Source organism: Carcharhinus amblyrhynchos, chromosome 10 (assembly GCF_965287045.1).
Source record: "Carcharhinus amblyrhynchos chromosome 10, sCarAmb.v2.hapA, whole genome shotgun sequence".
NCBI classification, from domain to species: domain Eukaryota; kingdom Metazoa; phylum Chordata; class Chondrichthyes; order Carcharhiniformes; family Carcharhinidae; genus Carcharhinus; species Carcharhinus amblyrhynchos.
In genome coordinates, this window is record NC_137333.1 from 70,698,593 (window position 1) to 70,720,232 (window position 21,640).

The following is a 21,640-nucleotide window of genomic DNA, read 5'->3' on the forward strand; positions in this document are numbered from 1 at the left end:
TTTTTAAAGTATAAGAAATATGCCAACACTTTCACCTTCCTTCGCACTTGCCAATCCTCCTGCTCACCAATCTTGCTGTTGGCCAACCCTCCCCATTTGATGCTCCAGCACTCACCAACCCCCCTTGTCGCTTCCCTCGCCTCAAAACATTGCTAAGAGTGCTTGTATGCAAGCTGCAAGAGGCCTTTTCCAACCTACACAGAGCACTAGCTGGTCTTCAGATTGCAAGGAAGGTGTGAACATAACTGCTTTTAGAAGTTAGATTTTTTTAAATATAGCTTTACAGAAAATCATCATTGTATAGAATTACAAGGAATGCTCAAGAAAGGGTTGTGTGGGAGGAAATGAGTGAGGGAGTGAGAGGACCTGTGAGTAGAAGGGTCAGGGAGCAATTACAAGCTGGTGACCAGGAGGTTTGGGAACTAGGAGGGGCAGTTAGTGGGAGAGAGATGGCATGCAGGTAAGAGGAGGGGGTCGCAAACTGAAGGCAGGTGGGGAGCAGGAGAGGCAGTGAGTAGAAGGGCCAAGGAGTAGGAGAATCAGGGAGCAGACAAGGTGGTGAAGAGGAGGGCCAAGAAGCAGGAGAGGTGGTAAGCAGGAAGGTCAGGAAGCAAGAGAAGTTGCTTCAAAATGGTCAGGAGATGATATATCTACCCCAGCCTGGCCCCATTATATCTGTGTTGTTAAAGTAGAACAGACTTAAAATAGGGACTTACTGTATACAATGATGTAGGTGACAGATAGAAGAGCTGGTTGCCTAATTGCTCTCTTTGTCAGCAATCGTGCATGATGCAATGAAAAAATAATAAGTAACTTCTAAAAGTAGCATATTCTTTTAGATACAGGACATCAGATTTCCAGCAGCAATTTGAATGATTAAATACAATGACAACAGAACTTTGTGGATCTTTCCAAATTATTTAACTTGTTTATAAATTGTCACAAAGGCACACAAAACATATTTTATTTACTTTTGTGATTTTTCCAAAACAAAGATCCAAAAAAGGCATTCATATTATACTAATAAATAAAGTTGTATTTAAATTCCTGAGGAAAAAAATTAACATGAGACCTGTTAGATAAGTGACAAGTTGTAAAACCAATAATACTGGATAATTAAAAAGAGACCGTCACAGAACAAACACAACACAATAATTGTCATATGTTCAGAACACCCCTTTAACCATAAATGTAAACAAGTTCATACAAAATAGATAACTTTTTTATGAAGTCTGAATACCATATGCTTTTTATTTTAGAAAAGATTGTGTGTGCTCTATAAGGTTTACAATGACATTTACTAATTGTATTTCCACATTGCATAGATACTTCAAGTTTATCAAAACAAAAGAACTTGATACATTGTACAGGCAAATATAGGTGTAATAATAAACAAGTATGCAATTAAGCTAAATAGTGACTGGCTCCCCAAATTAGATTTGGGCATATTTGATGATGATTGCATAACAAAAAAATCTTCTGGTATTCAGCCTCCTTACATTTTAATTTGACACAGAATGTTATTCTGGACTTCTTCTGTGCATGCAATTCAATTTTACTTCAAATTTCTTATGAATGATGTGATAATCTATTAAACACATAACAGGTTAGCAAAGACATTGCATGGCATTCAGCCATATAAGCCAAAAAGGCAGCAGACTTAATCCTTTGTCTCTGCTGAGTTAGCTAATCTCAGCTATATTCGCAGGTAGGATGGGCAGGAATCTCTGCTCCTGAATGATTGTGTGTGAAAGGGCATGTGTTAGGATGTCAGATCAGGTGAGGTTGTGATACCAGCCTCCTCATGGCTCCTTTCAATATTTACTGTTTGGTTCTCATCTTAAAATGGCCAACTGAGTAAAACATTGTCACATTGTTAGCATGAGTACAACAATATTTAATGTAATTCAGCATCAGCTGAAGAGAGGAGAAAAGGATAATAAAACAGGGGAAAGAAAAATTAACATAATTAGTCTGGAGGAAATAAAAGGACGAAAGGATCCAATTGAATGTAACCCAGCAGACCTAACAGATGAGGAAGGTTTCAAATATAGTTAATGTAAATGTCTTAGGAATAACATACGTTAACGTAATATTTATGCATTTATGGATTGGTGACAATATTTACAACAAAAATCTTATTGGATATTATCCCACTAATATTACAATAGTCAATTTGACTACTGTTGTTGAGCTTTTTTTGCCTTTAATTAAAACCAAACATTAACTAGTATTTTATGTTACATTGATTTGTGAATAGTTACTACATACATCATTTCTGAAAAATCTACAATACTTATTTAATTCCTAAAAACACAGCTGACACAAGAAATGTGTCAAACTGGAGAATAGAATATATCTTTTTAAAAAGCGATTATTTCACATTTAGGTAGATCTGAAAAGAAACAAAATCAAAAAATTAAATTAAATTGATGTCCAATTACATCTTTCTGAATAGTACCAAGTTGAATTTATCAATTATTAATTGTTGAGCTTGATTGAAGAGACTTTGATAATGCATAATATTATGTTTTTGACCACAAGATAGTGGTTTTATACATAGTTGAGTATTTGGCAACAAAGGGCGAATATCATTATATTAGTTTTCCTAAACATGAGGCATGTTTAGATCTGTATTCCAACTACCTCTTCATAAACAGTCCAACTTTGTATGACTATATTCTTACACTTTATTTCAAACACTGAACCATTCCAACTAGCACGACAGGTATGTCAGAATAATTAGTGAATATGGATATAGCTTAACAAACTGAAACTGGTCATTTCACACTGATCAACAGAGAAACGTTCTGTGTCTATTATTTTGTAAAAAGGCTGAAAAATGGCACTTAGTAAGACAACAATGACATCTTAAAAGATATATCAATATTGTGGATAGAAAAAAAAAATCAAAAAACCTTATGAGATGGAGAACACGCAAAAGGACATAGATTATAACATCATTGACAGTTCTAAAGAGGCAGACTAACATAATAGCTTCTCAAGAACAAGCTTTATATTCTTTTTAATTATTATAAATGAATCAATTCACACAGGACCAGCCTGTGTTTTGAAAGTATTCCATAAACTAGTTTAACCGAAAAGAAAAAAATACTGTTCATGCATCAGTTACACACACCAAAAGCATACTAAGATGCATAATTCACTCATCAACTCACTCTTTCACGTTTTGTATTGAAAAATACTTTTGTATGTATCATACAAGGATACAAAGCAGCATCAGTGTTATGTAATTTGCTCCAGACCTTTCAATATAGATTATAAAATTAACAGAATGTTTATAAGATAATTGTACATTTATTGTATTACAGTTACTGATGGCACTATATATAAAAACATAACATATTGATTTACATATTATTGCACTTAGCCAGTTATCAAAACTTCTTTCAGCTTTCTCTGTTTATTTCCAATGCTGTATATATATTCTAGATTTAGATTTTGGTATCTATTTATTAGCTAGTTCTACTCTCTGCTATAAAATTAGTGCTGATACTAAATATCACACATATTCCTAACAAAACATTCAGCAGCAGGAGCTCAACAATTATCCATAGGGGCCACATTATGCCACTAAGACAAGGTAAGTGCTTTCCATTTTCAATCATTAATCTTGATTTCTTTTGTAGATTGTACTGTTTCAAATGCCAGAACATAAAAAATTACAGAAAATGTTACACATACTCTTTAAACATAAACAGGTTGATAGCTTTCACTATGGCCAACAGAATCCCTCTGGCCCAAATCTGACTGATTTTGGTTGGGCTCACCATTGTCCAAAGGTTTTGGATACCGAAAAGGATAGCCATTGTCATCAAAGAATCTTCGGAAGGTGAATTCGTAAAATGCATGTTCTGGATGCTTATTGCCACTAACGTGACTAGTTAATGTGTCAGAGGTCTTGGTGCTATCACCACTCTCATTCCATGAGTTCTCGTCTTCTATTGGGTCAAAGTTGGATGTGTCCATGGGATGGCTAATCTTTGGGACATAGGGTGCTGGCTGTCTGCGGATATCTTCAGAAAAATTAATGGAAGTAAAGAAAGGATGAGCCTTGATTTCATCTGCTCCATTTCCACCCACTCTGTCATTGGCTCCACAACAGAGCTTCGTGATGAGATCTGTTGCCTCAGAACTAAGTTTTACTTGTGGTGGAATGTAGAGTGTGCTCTCCCAATTTATTACCTGAGGAATAGAAATTATGAAGCATATAATTATTTCAGCACCATATGTTAGATTAATTTACGTGAATTGTAAGCCGAGAAGAAATGGTTTATTTTGTGGTTGAGTATTCTAAGTCTCCCACCATTGTCCCATGCAGGATTCTGATGCAGGAATTTATATATCCCATCCAACAATGACTATAACATTAGAAAACATCTCAAGTCATTTCACAGGAGTACTATGAAACAAAATATGACACCAATATCAAGGTATTGCTGCTCAACCTGGCTCAGGACACACATGTGGTACATATCCACATTTGGGAAGTCATTAGGATAATTTCTGGAATGCTGAGACCAATCAAGCTCAAGTGGCTTCTTGTGCTAGCAAACAGTGAATCTCCAGATGTCCACAGGGAAAACAGCCTCCTCAAAGAACACCATGGCTCACAGCCCACTAAGCACTCCCATTGACAGAGGACCTCAAAAAACACACACACTCGTAGGAGGTAAATGCACTTTATGCTGTGAAACTAAATCAGACTGACTCTGATCAGACGGGGTGATAATTGGCTTCAGCATCCACAAGCTAGGAAGGATCTGATCTAGATTACTATCCAGTGAACTCTTCAATGGATGTCACACATTGATTAGACCAGTTTGAAATGCAATATCTCCCTCTGTCGTTGAAATGACCATTGATACTCTTTATTGTGGCCACTCAAGAAGAATAATTATGTTGATGCAGCAAGGAACCACACTGGAGCACAAAATTACATGTCAGATTCAAGGCTGAATGGGTAGAGGATGAAAATTGGGAAGATAAAATTGTAGCAAGTTTAAATTGTGCTGCCATTAACTGGTATTTCAAAAGGTATACCTTTTCTGACAAACCAGGGTCCATGCATGCCATATACCCTTCTATGAACCTAAAAATTCAAAATGATTGTTTAAAACAGCATTTGACCCTCTCAAGTTCTCTCAAGAATACCTAATGACTAAGCAGTCTAATGTTCTTAATATGCTAGAGAAGTAAAATGTACCACTCCATTCACACACCTTAATGTTCTTATGATGTGTGTGCCACTGGCAAGACCAGTATTTATTGCCTATCCCTGATTGCCATTGAGAAGTTGGTGGTGAGGTGCCTTCATGAACCACTGCAGTTATGTGGTGTAGTTACATCCACAGTGTGTTGCAGCGTTAGTTCCAGGATTTTGATTTTCAACACAGAAGGAACAAAAATATAGTTCCAAGTTAAAATGGTGTGTGACTTGGAAATAAACTTGCAGGTGGTTGTCCTATGCACCTGCCGCCCTTGTTTTTCTAGGAGGTAAAGATTACAGGATAAGAAGGTGCTCTCAAAGTAGGCTTGGCAGGTCACTGAAGTGCATCTTGTAGATGGTACACATTGCTGCAAAGTCTGCACTGGTAGTGGAGGAGTGAATGGGATATCCTGCATGGTGTCATGCTTCTTGAGTGTTGTTGGAGCTGCACTCAGGTAGACAAAATGGGAGTATTCTATCACACTCCTCACTTGTGTCTTGTTGATAATAAGGAATCAAGAGATGAATTATTTGCCTGAGAATTCACATTATCTGGCATGCTGTTCTAACCAGAGTATTTAAATAGCTAATCCAATGAAATTTCAGGTCAATGGTAATCTCCAGAATCTTGATAAAATGGGATTCAGCAATAGTAATGCTGTTGAATGACATAGGGAGATAGTTAGATTCTCTCTTGTTGCCTGACACTTAAGCGGTGTGAATATTGCCTGCCACTTACCAGCTCATACGCTGCTTCAGTACATTGTTGGGAAAACAATATCTTGACAAACTGTATTTTTCTTTTAAATTTTGGAAGGACATTCCATTAGTTGGAGAATTGTATTTTTTTTAAAGAAGGTCATAAGTTCATCTTGGACCAACAAGTATGCCTTTTCTCAGAAATCACATGACTGCAGCTACCTGATCAGCATGGCCATTGAAAGGGGGGACAGTTGTTTGTTTCTTTTAATTGTAATTAGTTAAATTGTTGGGAAAATAAACTGGTTTAAAGGCAAAGGCCTGATGGTTTACTGGTGATCAGCCAAGAGAAGACCTTTAGAATTTTGAAACTGTTGTTTCTGAACTCACTTTTTGGACTAAGCCAAAAAGGAAGGTCGCCCAAATGCTTTCTCTGCCTGCCTTGTTTGAAATTCCGTGTGTGGTTATTAACCTGCAGTAAGAAGTCTCATAACACCAGGTTAAAGTCCAACAGATTTATTTGGTAGCAAAAACCACTAGCTTTCAGAGTGCTGCTGCTTCGTCAGGTAAGTGGGAGTTGTGTTCACAAACAGGGCATATAAAGACACAAACTCAATTTACAAAATAATGGTTGGAATTCAAGTCTTTACAGGTAATCAAGTATTAAAAGTACAGACAATGTGAGTGGAGAGAGTGTTAAGCACAAGTTAAAGAGATGTGTATTGTTTCTTTTGGCCTTGGAGGGAGTGCAGAGGAGGTTTACTAGGCTGATACCGGAGTTGAGGGGGTTGAGCTATGAGGAGAGGCTGAATAAACTAGGCTTGTACTCGTTAGAGTTTAGAAGAATGAGGGGAGATCTCATTGAGACGTATAAGATGATGAATGGGATGGATAGGATAGAGGTGGAAAGACTCTTCCCGCTCAAAAAAGACAGTAGGACTAGGGGGCACAGCCTCAAGATAAAGGGGGGGCGGTTCAGAACGGAGTTGAGGAGGAACTTCTTCACTCAAAGGGTGGTGAATCTCTGGAATTCTCTGCCCGTTGAAGTGGTGGAGGCTGCCTCGCTAAATATTTTTAAGAAGCGGGTTGATGGGTTTTTGATAAGAGAGGGGATTAAGGGTTATGGGGAGAGGGCGGGAAAGTGGAACTGAGCCACGACAGATCAGCCATGATCTTATTGAATGGCGGGGCAGGCTCGAAGGGCCAGATGGCCTACTCCTGCTCCTATTTCTTATGTTCTTATGTTCTTATGTTTCCAGACAGGACAGTTAGTGAGATTTTGCAAGCCCAGGCAAGTCATGGGGGTTACAGATAGTGTGACTTGAACCCAACATCCCAGTTGAGGTCGTCCTCATAAAGAACTAAGTGTGAAACTTGGCTATCAGTTTCTGCTTTGTCATGTGTCGTGAAGGCCTCCTTGGAGAATGTTTACCCGAAGATCAGAGGCCAAATGCCTGTGACTGCTGAAGTGTTCTGCAACAGGAAGAGAACACTTTTGCTTGGTGATTGTTCAGCAGTGTTCATTCATCCGTTGTCATAGCGTCCGCATGGTATCCCCAACGTACCATGTCTCGTACAATGTATCATGTACCTGGACGATGCATGGTACATTGGGGAGACCAGGCAGACACAACAACGATGAATGAAAACTGCTTCACAATCACCAGTCAAGATTGTTCTCTTCCTAATGGGGAACACTTCGGTGGTCATGGGCATTTGGCCTCTGATCTTCAGCTAAGCGTTCTCCAAGGTGGCCTTCAGGAAAATTCTGAGCAGAAAGAAACACCTCCAATTTAAAGCCCTGTGGGGAGATGTATAAATTTGTACAAGTCCTTCCAAAGTTTTAGGAATGGGATGTAGAAGAATTCTTTATTTTGTTTGAGAAGATAGCTACTTAAATGAAGTGGCCAAAAGAAAACTGGAAATCGCTCCTAAAGAGTAGGACAGTTGGTAGAGCTTGTGAGGTTTATTCATCACTTTCAGAAGAGGTTTCCGTGGATTACAATGCATAAATGGACTATTTAGTGCTATGAGTTGATTCCTGAGATGTACAGGCAGACATTTTGAAACCTAAGTAAACAGCCTGGGCAGACCTATATTGAAAATGAAAGGGAGAAATAAAGTAATTTTGACCATTGCATATGGGCATTTAAAAGCTGATTCAACTTTCGAAGCCCAAAGGGAAATTATACTCTCAGATGAATTTAAATATTCACTTTCTCTAGTAGTTAAAACCCATCTTGAAGACCAGAGGGTTAGAACAGCTAGGCGGGCAGTGGAGATGGCTGGTGATTATGAGTTGGTTCATAAATCCAAATCCTTTTTTCATTAGCCCCACAAACCCGTGAAAGATAAAAGATGGGAAGATGAAAGGAAGGCAGTAGCCAGGACAAAGAAGGAACACTGGGGACACCCTGGGAACTCTCCTCAGATCAGAAAGGAAGGACGGAAGTTACATATTCAGAGGCCTAAGTGTATTCATCATAACAAGCTGGGACACATTTGTGTGGATTGCTGGAAGTTGCATGGGAAATCCCTGGGACTTACTGGCATACATAAGGGCGATTCAAGAAAAGGAGCTCTAACTGAAAATACAACAGATCATGTTGTAGCATTTGCTACAATTGTGCAGCCAAGTGTGAACCCTGCTGTGAGTTCAGGGGAAGTGAATAAGAGACAGGAAAGTTACAAAGAATTTTTGTCAAGAGGGAAAGTACCAGGTGAGCTTGGAGAGTGACATAATTTCTGGATCAATGGTGATAGGGTTGCTCATAAGTTACCTGAGGTGGAGTACACTAATTCCTGGGAAAAGATTTAGCTGGAGCGAAAATAGTAGCTTCTCCCATAATTACGGAAGGCCCAAGTGAGGTTAAAGAGAAACAGTTACAGCGTGGCACCATTATCAAAAATGAAAGAGGGGTATCAGTATTATGGTTACGACAACTGGATTTTCGGAGGCCATCTCTTTAAGAACAATTACAGTGGTAGTGGTAGAGAAGTTAACCCAAGTTTTTTTACTTGATTTGGATTATCGGTAGAGATCCAATTGGATCAAGGTTCCAATTTCATGTCTAAAATTTTTCAAAACATACTAGTTTGGATATAAAACAACTGAAATCATCCAGACAGGAAGCTTCAAAGAGGTATCATAAAATTCTCAAAACAAAGATTAAAGCATATTGTCATGGAACATCCTCATGATTGGGACAAAGGTCTGGACATTCTTTAGTTTGCCATCCAAGATACACAAATGAATCTAGTTAATTGAATTAATTTATGGACATTGAGAAAAGAGATCCTCTGAAATTAATCCAACAGAAGGTTTTAGGACAAAAAGACAAACTCTCTATTTATTTCTTGGTGGTGGAAGGTGGCATGCTGTTTGCTAGTGGCAGGATTCTCTGGTCCCGACGATGACAATGGGATTTCCTATTGAAAGCACCCCATGCTTCCGGGAAACCTAGGGTTGGGGATACGCTGCTGGCAGAAACAGAGAATCCTGCTGGCATGAACAGCTGTTCAATTCCAGCCTATGTGTCTGCAAAGTGGCTCAAGAACATCTTAAAGTTTCTCAAATAAAAATGAACAAATGGGCAGAAAGGCAAGCTGCATCCCAAATATTTCATCCGGGGGATGAAGTATTGATGTTATTGCCTTGGCAGGGGGAACGTCTGAAAGCACAGTTCAGTGGTCCATACAAGTAATTTAGTTTATCAGCCCTCTTAATTATTTGACAAACACCCCAAAATCACAGGAAAAAGAATCAGCTGTGTAATATCAATATGTTAAAACAATAATATTGTAGGGACAAGGATGAGAAGGGGCATGTATGTCAAGTAGTAAGGACAGTGAAGGATGAGAGACAGCATGCGAGTGAGGCGGAAGGAAACTTTGGCAGTTCACAAATTGAACTTCCTATTATCCAGTTAGTTAACATTGAAATATAGGATATTAGACACTACTTTCATACTGAGAGGCAGGGCAATGAGAAGATCTAGTGAGGTTACTTACAAAATTTAAAGAAATCTGTAGGTATAAGCCAAGGTGAACAACTTTTGGCTGCATGATGTGGATGTAGGGGGTATCTTCTCCTATAAAACAACATTCTTATTGTTTAAGTCCACAGGAAACAAACTCAAATGAAGGCAAGAATTCAATATATTTTAGAAAATCACCCAATTGAACCTAGTCAAAGCAGTTGGAATTTGCCAGTGGTGTTAGTGCCTAAACTTGATGGGTCAACCAGGTTCTGCATAGATTATAGTTATGTCAGTACAGTAAGAAAACCAGATTTCTACCTAATCCCTCTTTTAGAAGATTGTATTGATAGAGTTGGCAGTGCCACATTCTTTAGTGAGATAGGCATATTGAAAGGATACTGGCAAGTACCTTTAACATTATGAACTAAAGAAATTTGACTTTTGTCACACTGAATGGGCTATGTACCATACCAAGTAATGACATTCAGACTAAAAAAATGCTCCAGCCACTTTCCAAAGACTAATGAATCAAGTTGTAACCAGTGTTTCTAATTGTATACTTTCCTTGGATGATGTATTAATTCACAGCAAAACATGGAAATGTAGAACAATTGGAAGCCCTATTTAAATGATTATAGTTGGCCGTTCTAGTAATAAACCTTGCCAAGAGTGAGTTCGCAAAGGCACAAGTAATTTATCTAGGGCATTTCGTAGGGCAGGGGCAAGTGTTGCCAAATACAGAGCAAGTACAGGCTTCAATGGAATTCCCTGTGCTGAAAGTTAAACAGGAAATCATGAAATTTTCAGGGATCCAGGGCTTCAATTGTAAGTTTGTGCCAAATTTCAGCACAACAGCTGCTCCACTAACAGAATTATTGCAAAAAGAAGCGAAGGTGGTATGGTCAAGAGAGGGCTAGACAACTTTTGAGAATCTGAAGGTGATCCTAACTAATGAACCTGTGTTAGCCACGCCTAATTTTGATTAACCCTTAGAAGTGGCAATTGTTGCTAGTGACTTTGGGAGGATGTGGGTGCATTCTCATTGCAAGAAAATGAATCAGACATAGGGAAGCCAGTGGGGTGCTTTTCTAATAAAGTTTAAGAGATACTGTATAGTAGAAAAGGAAACCCAAGGATTGCTACTGGCTGTTAAACATTTTGATGAATATAGAAAAAATATGAGAAAACCATATCTTTACAAGCTATTTTTATTTTAAAATTTGGAAGAACACTGCATTATTTGGACACAAATTTTTTAAAAGGTCATAAGTTCACCATGGGCTGTTAACCTGCATGCCTTTTCCCTCTTCAAGGGCCACGCTGATCAGGTAGCTGAAATCATGCGATTTCCTGGAAAAAGCATGCCTTATTTGTTGAACTGTAATTATTTTAATTCTGGAAAAAAATGTTTAAAGGCAAAGGCAAAGACCTTGTGGTTTACTGACAGAGGACCTTTGAGATTTGAACCTGTTGTTTTTGGACTCACTTCTGAAGAATAAACCGAGAAGGAAGGCTGCCCTAACTCGTTCTCTACCTGCTTTGCCTGAAATTCTGTGTGTGGTCATCAACCTGCAACCACAGAGTTGTAGCCCGAACGGTATTCATAAAGACATCAGCAGAGTGAAACAACAGTAGAAAATGTTGGAAATTCTCAGCAGATCTGACTGCATCTGCATACAGAGAACACAGCCAACATTTCAAGTCATTTTGACACTTCATCAGAGCCAAAGTGATGACACCAGCAAAGCCTGATGGTTAAAAGAGCTAACTCTGTATCAGGCAAGGACTGTGGCAGCAGCAAAGAGCAGGATGTGCAGCTTAGAACTGCTTGAACAGTGACTGTTGCTATGCCTTGAACAGATAGTGATTGAACACAGATCCCTATGTTCCTTAGAGACTTACGACCCTCTCACAGAGGCATGACTCAGTATTCGTGACCAAAAAGATTGTGATTGATTAATGCCTGTCCTTGGAGTTCGCAACTGGAAACATGATCAGTACCAGTAGGATCTCTATATAAAGAGACAAAAAGATATTGGTAGCAAAAACCCAGGATTAAATATGGTAGAAGCCAAATCCCGAGTCTGGGAGCAAAACTCATCTGCAGGGAATCTGATCGGTTTGCCTCATCATGGGAAGTATCTCTAAGCCAATTCACGAGTTTGGTTATTTTGTGAAGTTTTGATACCTTTTGAATATATAATAGAGTAGGTCAAATATTAGTTACTTTGTGTGTAACAAAGTGTCATAAGAAGTCTCACAACATCAGGTTAAAGTCCAACAGGTTTATTTGGTAGCACAAGCTTTTGGAGCGTCGCTCCTTCCTCTCTCTGGGTCTTGCTGCTTAAAGACCTGAAGACAGGAAGGAGCAACACTCCAAAAGCTTGTGCTACCAAATAAATCTGTTGGACTTTGACCTGGTGTTGTGGAACTTCTTACTGTGCTTACCCCAATCTGACGCCAACATTTTCACATCATTGTAACAAAGTATGTCAGAGGTTAAATACTTCATGTATAACAAAGTCTGATGCCTGATGTAATTGTGGTAACTTGATAAAGTACAATAAAGGAGCTTTGACAAAGGATCATCTGGACTTGAAACGTCAGCTCTTTCTTTCCTTACAGATGCTACTAGACCTGCTGAGATTTTTCACCATTTTTTCTCCTGGTTACAATAAAGCAGATTTGTTGTACAATAATTTGAGAGATTAGAAAGCTCTGCAGAAAACCCATTTCCCTGTCCTTTATTTGTCTGCTTTTGGGTGTATGCATGCTGGGTTATTTTAAAAAGGAATGATAGTCATACTTCCAATGTACAATTGTGTGCTAACTAGTTCTTGCAACTTATTTTAAAAAATAAGTATTTCTTTTATGATAAATCAATCATTCTGTGTTTATTGTAAGAAATCTGGTTAAAGTCTCCTTCATTCTGGGTTTGACGGTGGTGAAGTTGGATAATTGGCCATTTTGGTGCCTAAGTTAAACTTTTAACCTAATGGTGGAACCTCCAGAGTAATGGGACTAGATAAACTGTGCATTCCTCCATCCCAGTCATAACAATCTGAGGAGTTCTGATTATCAATTAATATCACCCCTTCTGAATTGATGATGGAAGGAAGGTCATTGATTTTTGATTTGAGTTGATTTATTATTGTCACATATATTAGTACACAGCAAAAAGTATTGTTTCTTGTGTGTTATGCAGCCAAAGCATACCACGCATAGGAAGGAAAGGAGAGAGCACAGAACGTAGTGTTTCAGTCATAGCTAGGGTGTAGAGAAAGATCAACTTAATGTGAGGTAGGTCCATTCAAAAGTCTGATAGCATCAGGGATGAAGCAGTTTTTGAGTCAGCTGGTATGTGATTTCAGACTTTCATATCTTGTTCCAGACAGAAAAGAGTGTGTCCAGGATGTTCGCTCAATTGCTTTTCTAAGGTAGGGGAAATGCAAACAGTGTCAATGAATGGGAGGCTGCTTGAGTGATGGACAGGGCTTCATTCATGAGCCTTTGTAGTTTATTTCGGTATTGGACAGAGCAGGAGCTATACCAAGCTGTGATACAACCAGAAAGGATGCTTTCTATGGTGCATCTGTAGAAGTTGGTGAGGGTTATAGTGGACATGCCAAATTAGTCTCAATAGAAAGTAGAGGCACTGGTGGGCTTTCTTAATTATAGTTGATGAAGCAACTGAAGATGTTTGGACCTTAGTCACTACCCTGAGGAACTCCAGCACTGCTGTCCTGGAACTGAAGGAGGAAATAGCGAGGCATCTTGAGGGGAATTGCTTGATAGAGCAGATGCAGCACGGTTTCGTTAAGGGGAAGTCGTGTCTGACAAATTTATTGGAGTTCTATGAGGATGTGTCTAGGGCGGTGGATAGAGGAGAGCCGGTGGATGTGGTCTTTCTTGATTTGCAGAAGGCGTTTGACAAGGTACCTCACAAGAGGTTATTGCAGAAGGTAAGGGGGCATGGAGTTGGGGGTAGGGTGTTAGCGTGGATAGAGGATTGGTTGTCAAATAGGAGGCAGAGAGTGGGGGTTAATGGGTGCTATTCGGATTGGCGGTTGGTGACTAGTGGAGTGCCCCAGGGGTCGGTGCTGGGGCCTCAGCTATTTACCATTTATATAGATGATCTGGAGGAGGGAACCGAGTGTATGGTGTCGAAATTTGCTGATGACACCAAGATTGGTGGAACGGCAAATTGCGCGGAGGGTGTGGAGAGTCTACAGAAGGATCTAGATAGGCTGGGCGAATGGGCCAGGAACTGGCAAATGGAATTTAATGTTGGCAAGTGCGAGGTGGTCCACTTTGGTAGGAATAATGGTAGGAAGGACTATTACTTACGTGGCGAAAAACTGCAGCAGGCGACGGTGCAGAGGGACCTCGGGGTCCTTGTGCATGAGTCGCAAAAACCCAGCCTGCAGGTGCAGCAGGTGGTCAGGAAGGCTAATGGGATGCTGGTCTTCATAGCGAGGGGGATTGAATATAAAAGTAGGGAGGTCTTGCTGTAGCTGTATTGGGCATTGGTGAGGCCGCAGCTGGAGTACTGTGTGCAGTTTTGGTCGCCGCACGTACACAAGGATATTTTGGCCTTGGAGGGAGTGCAGAGGAGGTTTACTAGGCTGATACTGGAGTTGAGGGGATTGAGCTATGGGGAGAGGCTGAATAAACTAGGCTTGTACTCGTTAGAGTTTAGAAGAATGAGGGGAGATCTCATTGAGACTTATAAGATGATGAATGGGATGGATAGGATAGAGGTGGAGAGACTCTTCCTGCTCAGAAAGGACAGTAGGACTAGGGGGCACAGCCTCAAGATAAAGGGGGGCACGGTTTAGAACGGAGTTGAGGAGGAACTTCTTCACTCAAAGGGTGGTGAATCTCTGGAATTCTCTGCCCGTTGAAGTGGTGGAGGCTGCCTCACTAAATATTTTTAAGACGCGGGTTGGTGGGTTTTTGATAAGAGAGGGGATTAAGGGTTATGGGGAGAGGGCGGGAATGTGGAACTGAGCCATGATCTTATTGAATGGCGGGGCAGGCTCGAAGGGCTAGATGGCCTACTCCTGCTCCTATTTCTTATGTTCTTATGACCTCCAACAACCACAACCATCTTCCTTTCTGCTAGGTATTACTCTACCCTGTGGAGAGTCTTCCCATGATTTTCAGTGATTTCAGTTTATGCTTGGGCTCTTTGATGTCTCCCTCAGTCTAATGTTGCTCTGATGTCACAGGCAGCCACAGGTAGTCACAGTCATTCATAACTCACTTCTAGAATTCAACTCTTTTCTCCATATTTAGGCCATGGGTGTATTGAGATCTGAAGCCAAATGGCCATAGCTGAAATGAGCAATGTGAGCAGATTATTGGTGAGTAGGCGCTGTTTGACAGCCCTATCTACAACAGCTTCCACCACTTTTTTTGATGATTGAGAGTAGACAGAAGAGGCAGTAATTGGTCAGATTGGATTTGTCCTGCTTTTTGTTAGGAAGATGTCAGTGTTTTCGCTGTAGTTAACAACTTGACTAGGAATGTGGCTAGTTCTAGAGAAAAAGTCTTCAGTACTACTATAACTGGGATTTTAGCTGTTCCTTGATATTATCTGGAATGAATTGAGTTGGCTGAAGACTGGCACCTGTTATGCTAGCAGCCGCAGTAGGAAGCTGAGATGACTCATCTACTTGGCACTTCTGGCTGAAGATAGTTGTAAATGTTCAGCTTTGTCTTTTGTAATGACAAGCTGAGCTCCATCATCATTGAAGATCGGGATGTTTATGGATGGTTGTTTAATTGTGTACCAGCATTCATGACTGATGTGGCAGAACTGCAGAGCCTTAATCTGATCCATTGGTCTAGGATCACTTAATTCTATCAACAGCATGCTGCTTCCACTGTTTAGTACGTGTGCAGTCCTGTGTTGCTGCTTCACCAACTTGGCATCGCATTTTTAGATATTCCTGGTGCTGCACCTGGCATGCTCACCAAGATGTGCCATTGAACCAGAATTGGTCCCCTGACTTGATGGTAGTGGTAGTGTGAAAGATGTACCAAGACATGAGGTTACCAAATATGATTCAATCAAATTCTGCTGTTGCTAATGGCCCACAGCACCTCATGGATTCCCATTTCTGAGCTGCTAGATCTGTTTGGAGTTTGCCCCATTTAGTCTAAGTGGTAATGCTTCACAACAAATGGTAATTTCTTCAGAGGAGAATCCGTTTCTATAAGAACTACAAGACAGTCACTCCTACTATTACTGTAATGGACAGATGCATCGGCGACAGATAGATTGAGAAAGAAGTCAAGTAGGTTTTTCCCTTTTGTTGCTTCTCTTACCACTTGCTAGAGATCCAGTCTGGCTGGTGTACCTTTCAAGATTTGGCCAGTAGTAGTGCTTACTAACCACTCTTGGTGATCCACGTTAAATTCCCCCATCCAACTTGTATACCACTCTACCTATACCTCTGGTGGGTCTGTCCTGCTGGTGGAACAGGACATACTTATGGGGTGATAATGGAGCAGTCTGTGAGGTTGTCTGTAAGATATCATTCGGTGAGTATGACTATGTCAAGCTGTTGATTGACTCTCCCAACTTTGGCAAAAATCCCAAATGTTAAATGTGAAGAACTTTTCAACATTGATTGGATAGGATGTGCCTTTGCTGTTTCCAGTGGCTAAGTCAATATCAGATCCATTCAGTTTCATTTTCATTCAACTTCTCTGTAGCAGTTTGGTACAATTTAGTGGCTTGCTAAACCATTTCAGAGACAGTTGAGCATGTGGATCTGGAGTCACACGTTGGCCAGACAGAAAGGATTAGTGAACCAACTTAGTGAACCAGATGGGTTTTTGTGATCATTTTTAATTAAGTTTAAATTCCCCCACCACATGCAGTGGGTTTTTGACTCATGTCTCTGGAGGGTTCGACAGACATCTGGAATACTAACCAAGTAACATTACCACTGTGCTACTGTCCTCTCATATAGGACACCATTTAGGAGACTGTACTATGTGAATACTTTAACATCAACTCTGACATACTGAACTGAGAAGAATACTTAAATTACTGAACCATACTTCAGTAAAGATGTATCACTCCACATACTTACCTTAATTTGTGTTTCTGCAGGAGTTGGAGCAAGAAAAGGAGGCTGCCCTACTAACATCTCAAACAGTATAACTCCCACACTCCACCAATCACAAAGTTGACTGTATCCTGAAAGAAAGACAGCATCAGTTAAGACAATCCTCAAATACAAGTAAGATTTGTATGTAACTAAGACTTGAATAGAGCAATTAACACTATTTATATCAAAAATTAGACTAAACTGATGCAGATCAGTTGGGTCAATTTCTGGACAGTAAATTCTATTTATAACTTTAATAGAATTGGTCTGTAACCAATATTTGCCTATAGATGATAATTGTGATGTATATTCATTTATTTGATATAGTTTCTTCCACCACCACTTGTTATACACAATTTATCTGCACAATAAGAGAAACATAATAAAGTATGGCCCATGTCTGTTCTTAGATTCCTGTTAAAATTTAGATCAATAAATAATCATGTTTTCAGAAATGTGAAAACAGGTTGCCTACTTAGACTCTCAGTCAGAGAATAGAGTATGGTGTACGAAAAAACATTTACTTTGAATTTAAGGCTGGCTAGATGGATAGATGAGGTTTATTTTCCTCTGGATTTTACTTGAGGTAGAGTCACAGAGGTTTACAGTATGGAAACAGGCCCTTTGGCCCAACTGGTCCATGCTGCCCTTTTTTTTTGAAACCCTAAGCTAATCCCAATTGCCCGCATTTGGCCCTTACCCCTCTATACCCATCTTACCCAAGTAACTAAATGCTTTTTAAAAGACAAAATTGTACCCACCTCTACTGCTATTTCTGGCAGCTTGTTTCAGACACTAACTACCCAATATATAACATATACATTTTCTGGACACCAACCAGAAGAAAAAGAGACAGAGATTGATGATGTTGGCTCCCCATGTACTTTGTACTTTATAAACACCTCTGAAGAGTTCTAGAGAGGAAGGCAAGGCAGAGCATGTTTGTGTCTGGAACAGGCATATTAATACTATGGCAAAGAGTTGAAAATGATGTCACCATGCCCCTTATATTTTCCTGGATCTCTGCTTGGCAGAGACCCAAATGTTATTGTACATGTAGCAAGCAGGCCTCAGTCCTTGTTTCCAGATCCTCAGATCATAAAAATTACATAGAGCACAGAAACAGGTCATTTGGCCCAACTGGTGTTGCATTAGCTGATCTCAGCATTCCTGAAGGTAGGGCCAATGCAAGTAGTTTCAATGCACCTGTGTTAGGGATGACCATTAAGTTCTTGCTTGTGATCATTATCCAGCTGTCTTTGTTGAAAATGTGCATGTGTGAACATCATTCAAAGAAGGGATCAGACTCAACTGTTTGACCTTTCCAGCAAGATCAGACTGAAGAGATTTACTACTGAAGCATACACGTGGCAAAATATCAAAGAGCAGTTAGTGGCCTTGGAACTATACCTAGCAAGATGCAAGGTGCCTTCAGGAGAGAAAGGAAGAGACTCTTCAATTTAAAATTAAAGATAAATATTAAGATATTACAAGGATGAGGATAGAGGAATAGCAAAGTTTGTTTACACAAAGTTATTGGAACATTGAATACTTTGCAATGGAGAATGGTTGAAACACATTTTTAGAAAAAAATGGATAATTATTTAAGTAAATAATTTTACAGTGTTATGGAGAGGGAGTGAGACAATGGAATAAATTTTTAATTCTTCTAACAAATCGCTGGCACAAGGACAATGGATTGAACATCTGTTATGTATTAAACTTAATCTGTGAGCATACATTTTATTGAAACAGCATTCCCCCTTAGTCCTCTAGGTGGTGCTCTGATATGTATTTTTAATATTTACTGCTTTAAGGAGGGCCTTAAAGTAGAAGAGGATGGTGGTTAAGCATCGAGAGGAAATTCCAGAGTTTGAGGCCTTGATTGCTGAAGACACAGCTGCAAATTATGGAGTAAATGAAGCAGCCGAGAGGATACACATGAGGCTAGAATCAAAGAAATCAAGAGGTTAAACGCAGGGTCTGCAGGAGGATACAGGAACAGAAAGGAGGACAGTCCATGAAAGTATTTAAACATGAGATTAAGCATTTTAAGTTTAAGGGACAAAGACAAGCCAATAATAGGTCACAAAGGTTAAGAGTGGGGGTGAATGGGACTTACTGTTCGACAGAACACAGACAAGTAGTTTTGGATGAGCTAAAGTTTATGTAGCATGGGAGGCTAGTTAGAAAAGCATTGGTATTATAAAGTCAATTGGTGGCGCAGGAGGATGACAGATGGACAGATGTAGCCTATCATGCTTTTATCTTCAAGATTTTTCTTTTCTGCATTGACTCAAAGACTGGTAATAGGTGTATAAAAGATCCTATATACAAACCTTCACCGCTAGAAATTACACTGTACCCTTATATAAATGCAAATTCTTTCTTTATGTTTTGAATGTTAGGGAAGTGAAAATATCACTAACATTGTCATTACTCATACTCCTCAGTATCAGTAAATTTGTTCCATTTATCAGATGTTTTCCCCTATGCTTAGAATTATTAACATGTTGAGAGATGAAAAGAAAAATAATGAAGGGATGAAAGAGGTAGAAAAAAGTTAAAAGAAGTCAATGATATATGACTCAATACAGAAGGGCTGAAAATGTTCAATGGTACAAAGAAAAGCTATTGCACAGATCAGGCTGCAATTGTGCATGTTCAAGATAATGCAGGGTCTACTTGAAGTACATTGAATTTTGGGGAACACCTATAATGATGCCACAACACTAGGACAGAAGAAATGTGTGGTGATTAGACATTTCATATGCTTTTCTATAAGACACTTGAGTCAAGAACTCACAAACAGCTGAAAGTTTTCAGATTTGAAACCTAATCTATACTTGATTGCATTGACTGCAGTCTTGGAATGGCAGAGAATTAAACAAATTATTTGTTTTCTGGAATTTAGGCCACATTTTATTTCTAATTGAGCACATCCAAATAAATATTAAGTTTCACTTTTGACTTAGGCATTCTGAAGAGGCTTTAAGAAGTCAGAAAGTAAGTCACTCGTGACAGATTATTCAGCTTCTGCCATGCTCTTGTAGTCACAGTGTTGATATGACTGATCCAGTTCAGCTCTGGTCAATGGTGACTCTCAAGATGCTGCTGGTTGAGAATTTAGCAAAAACGAAGGGAAAATGCTGGATTTTCCTTTACTTGAAATGATGTTCACCCAACACTTCCAAGATGTAAAAGTTACCTGCCACCTGAAGCCTGGGTGTTTCCCAGGTCCTGGCGTGGAATGCTTTGTTATTTTAGCAATTGAAAATAGAGCTCAACATGAAAATATACGTCTCTTGATTTTCTGACTGAAAATCATTGAAGCACACTAACATGAATGGGTCAAGGCATTATCCTGAAGAAATTCTACAACAATGGCATACTGCAACCTATACCTTCAACAGCCTAGACCATCTTTATTTGTGAGCCATTATTTCTCCATGGCCCAAGTGACCTTCGTTTTGCTAAGTACTTTGTTTGGATAAATGCTGTCTTGATGTAGAGGCATTATAATTGGTCTCAGCACTCTAGATTGCAGCAGAGTCAGGGGGGAGTGGGGGAGAGGGAGGAAGAGGACAGAGGAAGAAATCAACCAATTGCCATTACTGATGACAATCTATGTGTAGTAAAAGGTTGAGATTTAGTTTGGCTGTGCTGTTCCTGTACTCAGTGTATAGATTTCTACAAGCAAAATTGCATGAGGGCAACTGATATCATGAGACTGTACCCCTTCCTTCAGGGAATGAAGAGAAGCACATTAAAAGATTTAAAAGGATTGGCGGCAGCAGGAAAAGAGCAGGGAGCTCGAGCACCAGGATTTAAAAAGAATAGTGTCAGAAAACAGCCATCTGATACCAGGCAATGGAAGGAAAAGCTCCAAAAGTGGTATAATTTTCAGTGTAGAGTGAGGATTGGAAAAAGTCAAGGAATCAGAGCTATGTTTCTCATGTATCCAAGTATTAAGAACCTAGTATCCTTTAGGTACATAAATATACCTAACATGTAAGGAAAGGCCAAGATTTAGGAAAGAACAGTAGAAAAATTACAAGTAACATCACAGCACAAGGAGTGATGATAGACTACAAGTAAATATTTAAATTTAATCTAACTACAATTTAAATTAGATGAAGCAATTAGTGTAATAAAAAAGTTGATTAATTACTCAGTTTTAATTAATTAATTAAATGAACAAAAAGTAAATAAGAACTGGTGATGTGACAGTTGCAGCGTCTAGTAGTTTATAGATAACACCATAATATTGGACAACCACATCTGCCGTAAGTGTCAACGTCTCAAGAAACTTTGGCTCAGAGTTGTTAAGGTGGAATCTGAGCTGTAGCAATTAAGGGTATCAGGAAGGGAGGAGTTACCTGAATGCTCTGATCCAGAAGGCAGTCACACTCTTAAGCTAAACATATATAAATGGTCAGGAATAGAACGACACAACTGCAGGTCAGGCAAGTAAAGAAACCCCAGTTGCTGGAAGGGAGCAGCCTTGGCCTTTGTCCTTATCCAACAGAGAGGTTCTTCTTTGTGTGGAAGAAGGCAAAGTCTGTACGGTAGATGGATAAACTGACCACAGCACTATATGGGTGCAG

General features: G+C 39.4%; 1 protein-coding gene across 7 annotated transcripts in view; it reads right to left on the reverse strand.

Moving 5' to 3' along the window:
- Positions 1–948: 948 nt before the first annotated feature.
- The window catches only part of lats2 (large tumor suppressor kinase 2), an 88,714-nt gene continuing 68,022 nt past the window's right edge, over positions 949–21,640 (reverse strand). For all 7 annotated transcript variants that reach the window (XM_080197328.1, XM_080197322.1, XM_080197325.1 and 4 more), the window contains 2 exons: positions 17,016–17,122; positions 949–4,206 (listed from right to left, as the gene is read on the reverse strand). In XM_080197328.1, coding sequence (XP_080053454.1) covers positions 3,709–4,206; positions 17,016–17,122 — 605 coding nt within the window. In that variant the 3' untranslated portion in view covers positions 949–3,708. The remainder of the gene's footprint in view (positions 4,207–17,015; positions 17,123–21,640) is intronic.